Source organism: Lolium rigidum, chromosome 1 (genome assembly GCF_022539505.1).
Source record: "Lolium rigidum isolate FL_2022 chromosome 1, APGP_CSIRO_Lrig_0.1, whole genome shotgun sequence".
NCBI lineage: Eukaryota > Viridiplantae > Streptophyta > Magnoliopsida > Poales > Poaceae > Lolium > Lolium rigidum.
In genome coordinates this window covers 351,062,023-351,072,163 of record NC_061508.1, presented here as the reverse complement: position 1 = coordinate 351,072,163, position 10,141 = coordinate 351,062,023, and the positions used below count along the sequence as shown (strand labels likewise).

The 10,141-nt window shown below is 45.2% G+C and overlaps 1 protein-coding gene across 1 annotated transcript; it reads right to left on the bottom strand.

The window, feature by feature from the left end:
* On the bottom strand, nucleotides 1-5,256 carry LOC124701797 (disease resistance protein RGA4-like). The gene is made up of 3 exons (XM_047233896.1): nucleotides 4,460-5,256; nucleotides 598-3,232; nucleotides 1-79 (listed from the first exon to the last, which is right to left on the bottom strand). The coding sequence occupies exons 1-3, from the start codon at nucleotides 5,200-5,202 to the stop codon at nucleotides 50-52; spliced, it is 3,408 nt and encodes a 1,135-aa protein (XP_047089852.1). The 5' UTR covers nucleotides 5,203-5,256; the 3' UTR covers nucleotides 1-49.
* Nucleotides 5,257-10,141: the final 4,885 nt, after the last annotated feature.

Below are 10,141 nucleotides of genomic sequence, written 5' to 3'. Positions count from 1 at the left end.
GGCAGGTCGTCAGGCCAGGAGTTCGAGGACAACCCCACAGCGGAGGAGCTCAAGATACCCATCGCAGGTCGTTCTCAGTCTGAAAAACGAGTGAAAAAAACTGTAAGTGCCAACATCCCTTATTCGGTGGATTGCTTCAGTTTCTCTTCCCCAACTTGTACCAGCATCACTACTGGTAGAAGATATGGATGCGTATCAACCTAAGAAATGTACTTAAAACAGAATAGTAATAAGTGTACAACTTCATTGCAATGTACTGAAAACACGCAGGACAAGTATATGTTTGCACTCTGGATAGTAGTAGTCATATTCATTCGCGTACAGGGCGCGCGTACAATACAAATAAAGTAGTAATGGTAGTAAAATCGTGTAATGCATACACACGATTGCCCTGATTCGGGATTACAGTTTGCTGCTCGACATACATAGGCAGCCTCGCAAATGTTTTATGCAAATGTTGGAAAGTAATTGAAACGCGGACTGATGGATCAGTCCAGCCCGAATATAGTAGAAAAATTAAGGAAGGAGGCTCCCACGTACACCCATGGGTAGTCACTCACACCACCAAATTGTAGAGAACTTCAGAAACAGTCATACCTGCTGCTTCTCCACATACGGCATGTTTATGTGTTTCTTTGCTTCTTCTTTCCATGCCTTCACTACTACATCGGTAGCAGAAGGGTGGAGTATCACCTCGTTGAGCTTTGGCAGATGTGATATGCCCTCCACTTGAAGTCCTCCTTTGATTTCCCTTTGAGGACTTAATGGGACTGGAGTTTTTGTTTGAGGATCTTTGGTTTCCCTTTGAGGACTTATTGGAACCGGAGTTTCTGTTTGAAGATCTTCGCTTTCCTTACAAAGCAGTAGAAGAGAGGCAAGAGGGGTCCTGACTCCTTCATCGATCTTCAGAGGCGGAGGCTTTGAGTTTGTGGCCTCGAAGCACAGCCAAATAAGGCTTATGAATCCACCAACTTGCACGTGGAAGACGCTGTCCCACAACCCATGGCCATCCTCTGCTAGCTTAAGATATTGCAGGCATTTTAAGTGCTGCAGGGCTCCCAGTTCAGCGCTCTCGAGACCAGTTGAGAAGAGGTGCAATTTCTTGAGATTACATACCTGTCCTAACTCGAGAGGGCTAGGCAGGCTTCCATGTCCTCGACGTAGTTTGATGGAACTGACAGTGCTGTTAGTTTGGAGAAGATTCAAAAAGGTATTAGAGACACCATTGAAATCAATGGAAAGTGACTCAAGAGTCATCGGATGTTCTTTAAGATTCTCAGTCAGTCTGCTAACACACTGGATAAGTTCTTGTGTATCACTTGCTAATGCTGTAGAAGTCGCAGGAGATGGATCATGTGTATTACTGCTGGAGTCTGCTGATAGCCCTGCAGAGGGAAGCCGTGGTGTAGCACTGTCGATTGGTGTAGAAGTCGTAGGAGCTGGATCTTGTGCATTACTGTTGGAGTCTGCAGACGGCTTCCTTTTGCTGAAAATTTTCTTCGTATTCTTAAAATTACTTTGTCTGCTCACACAAGTGACCGGTTCTGGTGTACCATTTGCTAATGATGTAGGGATCGCCAGAGTTGGATCCTGTCCATTACTGCTGCAGTCTGCTGATTGCCCTGTAGAGGGGAGCACTGCTGAACCACCGACGACTAGTGTAGATGTCGTAGGAGCTGGATCATGTGTATTACTGGTGGGGCTTGCTGCTGGTGCCGTAGACAGCTTCCTTTTTCTGAAGAACCTAGGAGGATTCAGTCTCTGCATAACTCGCCTGAATAACCTGGGTTCTGGGTTTGTGCTGCTTGGAGTGTTCCTATACCACACCTTAACTTTTTTCAGATTTGTGGCGTGTTTTACTGCAAGTAGAATAATTTCTAGACCTTTTTCTTCGTGGACAGCTATTCCACCAAGAGTGTGCAGTTGACTTTTCTTTTCGGGAAAAAACTTTATGAGCTTCTCCACATTATTCGAGTGCATATTGATTAGCTCAAATTTTCCAAACAGGTATGTAAACCGTGGTAGCATGATAACTTCCACGGGCAATTTTATCACCACTATATCCTGAGTGGCTCGAGCATCCCTGGTGTCCCGGGCATCCAGCGTCTCTAAGAACATGAGCTTCTTCACATTTTGGGGAAGCTCTAGGACGCCAGTATTTCTGAGGCTCAGATACTTGAGAAACAGCAACACACATATGTTATCAAGATCCTTCTGTGTAAGTCCGCGGCAACCTTCGAGGTCCAGTACTCTCACCAGCTTGCATTTCTTGAAATCCAGAATTCTACTCTTGAAGATTGCTAGGGACCTGAGAACAGACAAATCCATTCCCTTTGGACGTTTGGTGCCTTGTACAAGCTGGCTGGACTGAACACTGAGTCGACGCACTAAGCCAGTTGTGCTACGCAGGGGCTGGTCCTTGTGAATCAGACTCACGAAGTTTCTGGATACGGCCTTCTTGATGGTAAACTCCAGCATGATACTATGAACTCGGCACCTCTTGGCAACATTGGAGTAGTTGCGAATCGGTACAGGCTCAACCATATGCTGGTCCATCAATTTCCTGACACACTCACGGACATCTCCGACAACTGATTCTGAAGCTTTCACTATATCAGGATCTCCTGGAACCAATCCTTCAGCTATTAATCTCCTGACCAGGTTCTTGCTGTTGATTTGATGGCCACATGGAAATATGCTTACATAAAGTAAGCACTCCTTTTCACCATGATTAAGGAGGTTCTCGTAGGGCTCCACACGTGCCCTTCTCATTTCTGCAAATGTCGTATCAGTTCCATTCTGCTGTTGGAATTCTTTAAAGGCGATATCACAATATGCCAGGGTTTTACCAAGATCTTGGCTCACTTGTTTAAAATCTCTGCTTTCTGGATTTAGTCCTTTTCTACGCAAACATTCAGCTGTGCTGATCAGCGCTATTGGTAAACCATCACATTTATTAATGATGATATCTACATCATTGTTGCCCAACCGATGCTTATCTTCTTCTGTGTAGCCAGCCATTCCCCGGAACTTTACCCGGAAAAGTTTTCTTGAATTTTCTTTGTCCAGACCTTGCATTGTGTACTCATAACTGCCGAAGCTGTAGTCCCTGGCGACACAAGGAACTTTTGTGGTCACAATTATTCTGCTGTCCATAACATTTTCACTGAATGCATTTTTTATGTCCTTCAATGGGGTCTCTCGCAGCACGTCATCAACAAAGACCAAGTACCTGACATATTGAATATACACCTTCCTATCAGAACATGTACAGACATGTGTACTTGTACAGCATGGATAGAGCTGGTAATTTTACATAATATTTCAAGTGGATTGCTAGCCTTCTTGTAGGAAAAGTTCATTTCCATGTGGTAGCAAAGGCTGCTTTATGTTGTCCTATTTGGAAATTAAGAAACAGAGCATGTTTTTTTAAAAAAACTGATAAAATATCCGGCAAAAATAATCTGTTATGCCTGTTCTTTTTTGAACTACTGGGCAGGCATATAAAAGGAGGAGGATAGAGCTGAGATGATTAGAGGAAATGAAATTCTACAGGAAACGGCGCTGGTCACACACAGGGGATCATCATCTTCAAACACTTTCAGAACTGAAGCTCAAGATGATAATGAGTGGCAATTGACGAGAAGTGAATAAAAAGCGTCTGCTCTCTGTCGAGAGATGGAGGCCACATGTTCCACATGTATAGCTACTGATTACCTACCTAGGTGTTCTGGTAGTGTGGTGATTTGGATTTGTAGTTTGCCCTGGGAGTTTTTAGTCTCTGCTTGGTGGCAAGGCTAAACTTGAGTGGAGTTTCTCTTCTCTTTTAGTTTTATGGTTTTGTTTCTTTTGCCTTCCTTTTGCCCCTGGGGGTGGACTGTAACAAAAAACTCTGTTCCATTAATGCTGATAGTGGAACCGGAGCATTTTGATGCTTCGCATGGAAAAAATGTAGTTTTCTTTTATGTATAGGTAGATTGGTGGATGAGTAGCGAGTTGTATATTTTCTCATGTCGCGGTTCTTCCAACGCGTGGTAGTTGTTTTCCTTGCTGTAACGACGAGCAATTTAATCTGTCTTTCTTCAATTAAACCGATATCATGGGAAAAAATGGTTCTACCAATATTTATTTGGTTTCGGATGTTGATATTTTTTCAATAACCATTGGGAAAAAAGGTTCTGCTTGTATTTATTTGGTATTTTGGATGTTGATATTTCCTCATTAACCTTGGTCAAACCTTATGAAGTATGTAAAAATCTGTAAGACTTAGATTTTGAAGATTTCAAAGCGGAGGTAGTAGTGTTTTCTGAACCGAAGGTGAATTTTACACAAACAGAATTTAGGACATTGGCGCCACTAAAAAGATGTAGACCATCTAAAGATTATACAGAATCACGTATGTAGGCAAAACCATTCAACATAAACAAGATTTTCGAGAGAGAGGGGTGGAGGGAGATACCTTTTGTCCTTTTGGAAATGATGCAAAGCTTCGGTGGTACTTCCAGATGCTGATGTGAGAGCAACTTCATGGCGGATCTTGTTTACAATGTCCACAGAGCTGAGGTCAGATGCCACAACCCATGACTTGAAATTGAAATCCTTGGTGATAGCATCGTCTTCGTAGAGTGCCCTTGCGAGGGCAGTCTTTCCGGAGCCGCTACATCCCGCGATGGAGATCACGCTTAATCTCCCAAGATGGGGCTCAATACGCGGGGAGAGCAGCTCCACAATCTGCTTTTTGGGTCCCTCGATGCCAACCAGATCCTTCTCTCGAGCATAAGGAATAGCAGATCCAAGGGAGGACGACGGGCCGGCTGGTATCGCTTCAAAGCTGTTTGGCAGCTCATCTTTCAACTTCTTCATACTCTCCTTGAGCTCAGTGATCCGCTTAATAAGTAGAGGACGAGAATCTGCCCCAATCGCTGAGAGGATGAAAGAGCCAAATGGTCCGGGAACCCAGAGACCTTGTATGAAGTCATCGATATCATAAGCCAGCTCCTGCAGCAGCAATTCCATTCCCGCTGTCAGTTGCAGCTGGATCTGCTTCCTCTGTAAGCGTACCGTCCGTATCAACTCGAAATCCTTGTTCATGGACTTGAGGTCAACGGCTACCTCCCCGGCAAGCTCTCTGTTTTTCCCTATGAGGTCCACCAGCATCTTGATAGACCCCATTACACTCCCGATGGTGCGCATGACCTCCATTTCTGCCCACTCCGCGCCTCTCCCTCTTACAGCCTAATGTGGAGAAGACTTGCATCAAGCGTACAGGATGTACATCCAACAGGAGAGGATCGATATACTCCATACATAAGGAGATGAGAATAGTCGCCAATCACAATATTCTAAGCATTTTTATTTGAGATGGTTTAATTTTAACCATCAATTTGACCAATAATACACGTGTCATAAAAATTATGTCTTTAGACACTTTGTTGAAATATAATTTCATGACTTTAGGAGCACACAAACTATGTTATTTGGGTTTTTTTAGTGAAATCTATATCATCAATGAGAACCATAGTTTACATATTAAATTCATTGTGAACTCAAAGTGTCTATAAAAATCAAAACACTTATATGCAATAAATATGGCTGCATTTATTAATCGATTCAGACGTCCAGGTGTTTTCCTTTTCAAAAGGAATTTTGCAGGTAAGCTAGTCCTTAGATGCAATTTTTGATAAACCATGACCCATACAGCAAAAGTGATTGGAGAGTTTTCATCCAGGAACGTAATGTACCTGCACTTAAATATATCATATATAGAGGATCATCTTAGAAAGTATGCATGAAAGTTATGCTAGTCAAAAAAAAAAAAAGTCCGCCGCTGCAATTTTCCAACTACCACTACAACTGGCACATGTGACTTCGTCACCACACGAGAATCGCTATAGATCCAAGAATAACTATAGCGCGCAGCCCCCCATACAACCATAGATATACACACCCGAGACCTAGAGAGATCTAGCGACAGGAAGAAAAATAGAGGCCAAGAGAGATAGAGATCGAGATTTTAGATCATGGAGAGTCTACCGATGGTGTGCTATTCGGCAGAGACAATGAACTCCCTCGTCGACAAGCTCGCCGAAATGAAGTATTTCAATGCAACAGATAAGTTCTTCGACCTGGCTCAAGAATTCAAGAAGGCTGTGCTAAGTCTTAAGGAGGATTTCTTTCACAACCTTGCCATGCCCAAGGTGTGTATGAAGCAAGTCAGGGAGCTCATCTTGGAGATCGAAGACTGGATCGATCAGAAGCCGGTGACCAACATGCTGGTTCCATCGGACATGGAAGATATCAGAAATTTCATGACTGAGATCAAAGAAGCGCGTGAGCGCTTCACATGGTATTACGATCTTCTCAAGGCAGTGCCCACCACGGAGCCTGATGTTGCTGGCGTGGCAACCAGCCAGACCAGCAACATCAACATCGACATCAACTCTCGGCTGCTTGTCGAGGAGAAACCTTGCCATGGCCTTCTCGACGGACCAAGAGACGAGCTTATCCAGCATCTGACTGACGGCAAGGACGATATGCGAAAGGTCGTATCTATCGTCGGAATGGAAGGTCTTGGTAAGACTACTCTTGCGAAGCAGATCTATTCAAAGCTTTTACTTCGTCGGCAGTTTGAGTGCCAAGCTTTCGTGTATGTTGGCAGGACAACATCCATGCCAATGATACTAAAGGATATACTCCGTCAACTGAACCCTGTCAATAAGAAATGGCAGCATTGGAGGGTTGTAGATGTGCAAGAAATTATCACTGAGCTCTGGGAGTACCTCTGCACAAAAAGGTACTTTATTTGCATTTACAGCCTAACATTGTAAATGCATCGACGCTGCTCCAATGATGCAATTAATAGTGAAAATACTATAGTTCTATACACAATTTTTTTTGCGGGTAAGTTCTATACACAATTATCAGGTTCATTATTCCTTGTTTCTTTTTCTTTTTTACTTTAACTTGCATATTTCAAATTGCGTGGTCCCTGTTTTAAAATAATATGTTGATCCATACTTACCCTAAGTATTCAGTGCCAAGCTTGAAGGTGAATGTAAGTTTGGAGCAGATAGGTCGCACAAGTGCTGCAAATTGTCCAGTTTAGACACTTCTCTTGAAGTAGACTTTCACCCCGCTCTATAAACAAAGCCGCAACGGCCGAACCGATACAAGATGAAGAGGAGAACCTCTTTACAAAGCAGATCAAAGAAAAAAAAGAACAGAAAAACCCAAACTTGAGGACATTGTTACGAAACCGAGTCTAGCCAGAACTCCACGACGACGCCCCCAAGAGGGTACCGATGCACTGCGTCGCCGTCGTCGAGACCGCAAGGTCTAGGATTTTTACCCGTAGCTGTACCACGGGGCGGATACCCACAACGACGACCCCACCAGGATCCCCTACCGTCCGCTCCCCGCAATCCCCATGACCAAAGAATGAGACCACTACCACCACCACATTGCCCGTCGTAGAGCCATCTGTACATTCCACCTTCCAGGGCCTCCGCCCCAGCATCCCCACGAACTCAAGCCCATGACTTGATCAGCACACCGCAACACGAGTTGGATAGGATATGACAGCACCATAACCAGTAGCCGTTAGAGCACACGGCAGACTAGGGGGAGGGGATCCGCCCCCACCACTTGAGGTGTACGCCGTCACGCAATATCATGGCCGATTAGGCCTAGATCAGGTCCAACCGGTTGCCAGGCCTCGATGAAGCACCATTAGTGTGGCACCGCGCTGCTATGCCTATGCCATCGTCACCATCCACCTGCAACTTCGTGCCAGACCTACCCATGCCACCATCGAGCCGCCATGAGCTGGCCATATGTCATGAACGATGTCGCTGCAACCTCACTCCTTGCAAGATGGCCCCGACCGAGACCACACACCACCGCAAAGAAGTGTAGGGTTCCATAGCAGAAAACAAAAAATTCTAACTAACGCAACCCGGTTGCCCAAATCTACGTAGGAGTAATGCAGTAATAGAGATGGTTTCAGTGATGTACCCTCGTAGACCAAAAGAGGTTGATGTTTCGCTAGAATGTGGTTGATGTAGGCATACTCATCACAGACATCACGGTCGTGTTGAAGTCCTCCTGGTACGACATCAAGTGCCACAAGTGCATCATCTCATAGTTTCACACACATATATAGTGCTCAACGATGCTCATGTTTCCGTTCCAGCGGAGGTGCGGAAGTAGATCTTTTGGATACGGATCCCGTCAGCGCTCCCGTGTACCGGGTGGAGTACTCCCTCCGTGCGGAGCTCTTCGAGGAACCATGTATAGGACAGAGAACTAGAGAGAGAGAGAGAGAGAGAGAGAGAGAGAGAGAGAGAGAGAGAGAGAGAGAGAGAGGAAGGAGGCGCCCAAGGGGATCTCCTTTTTCTCAACCCTAATTGTGTGTCCTCCTCCTCCCAAAGCCTCGACCTTATATAGGGGAGGAGGGTTTGGCGTGCCCCAAACCCTAGGTTTGGGCTGGCTGGGCCATGGAGGGTGGCCGGCTGGGCCACCAAGGGCCCATGCGCCCCACCTCCAAAAAAACCTAGCCGCCCCATAAGCCCATGGGGTGGCCGGACACTTAATGGGCTCCCCTCCAGGATGGGCCCATTAAGGTGGGCTGCACCTTTAATACTAAATAAATACATAATTAAAATTGAATTATCTTAATTAATATATAATATATATTATTTAATTTCCAATGATCCGAGACACCTCTCGAACCACTCTGAACATCCTTCGGATTCTCTCGAAACCCTTTCTGGTTTTCTCTTCTCTATTATCCTGTGTTTCCAATGAATTCAAAACAATCTTAAGTTTTGTTAAACCCTTAAGTGTGTTTCCATGTGGTTCGAGAACGACACATACATGATCGAGATACCTCTCCGATCAATGATCACTAGGGGGTTCTAGAGAACCATAATGATCCATGTGTGCTCTATGAATATAAAGTCATTGAACCGCAATTGTCAAGTTCTATTCCCTTTGTTACTTAGATACACGACTTGTTAAAGATGTGATTATCGGTATCATCATACCTAGTTCGATCTCGTTACCGACAAGGCTATTCAACTTTTTCATGTATGATTCCATCCTCATGACCTAGTCATGTTTTGCAACTTGAGTGTAATCTCACCTAGTGGTCCTAGAATATCTTCCGTCACGCGGATGAACATATCCCGCTATTGACACATATGCCTCAACACATCCCTTTGGAAAACCTGAGCAGCACCTTTATGACCATCCTGTTATGGTGTGGTGATTGAGGATTTCTAAGCAGCTGCCAGTGACAGTGATTAGATATGGCCTCACGGTCTAAGGATTATGTTACAACATTTTTGTTAGTATCGCAACGCTGAACTTTGTGACTGGATCACATTGCAATTCATATGTTGGGAATGTTCATCATATCATTTACCCAATGATATGATGCCATTGCCAATTGACTTACATGGCCATTATCGGGAAACATCGATCATATATTGACCACAATGAGCTAGTTCGCATAAAGCTTGCTAGAAACCCTGGTTTGTTTACATACCACACATGTACCAATGTTTCCGATTGATACAATTATAGCATGGCATAAAACTTATTATGAATATTGATATATAATAATAAATACTCTTTATTATTATCTCTAGGGCACCATATCCAACAATAAGCACCCTCACCGCCACTCCCGGGGACATAGCTGCGCCAAAACTGACTCCACCATGCCTCTGGTTAAGCCGATAACTTTGTCGGCATCCAAGAAGTCACCACTGCACGCAACAAGAGCATCACCTCAACCCTCCCGGAAGAGGAACCGCACGGCCGTACAACCAAGGGCCATCGGATTTGGGCCCACCTGGCCCAGATCTGGTACTAGCTGCGGTGCACCCTAGAGGGAGCCCACCGGCCTTGGCCTACCTAGGCCCTCTTGTCCCAGGATGAGGCCCGTTTGGCCTAGATTGGGGCCCACCTGACCCCAATCTCGGCCGCATAGCCAGCAGTAGCCGCCCTCAGCCGCTACCCTCCACCGCACGCTGCGCTAGCCTACTAGTCCGCCTTCAGCCTCCATTGTCAAGCCTCACCGCCGGCTCCAGACTGAGCTCGAGGAGCCCTGTGAAGCACCGCCCCCATCCGCTACTGC

Excerpts from the sequence above, each read along its gene's own strand:
- LOC124701797 (XM_047233896.1), bottom strand. The coding sequence starts at position 5,202 with ATGGAGGTCATGCGCACCATCGGGAGTGTAATGGGGTCTATCAAGATG. Across the intron at positions 3,233-4,459 it reads CATTTCCAAAAGGACAAAAG|GTACTTGGTCTTTGTTGATG; the intron begins GTATCTCCCTCC and ends TCAATATGTCAG. Across the intron at positions 80-597 it reads CGTATGTGGAGAAGCAGCAG|ACTGAGAACGACCTGCGATG; the intron begins GTATGACTGTTT and ends CTCGTTTTTCAG.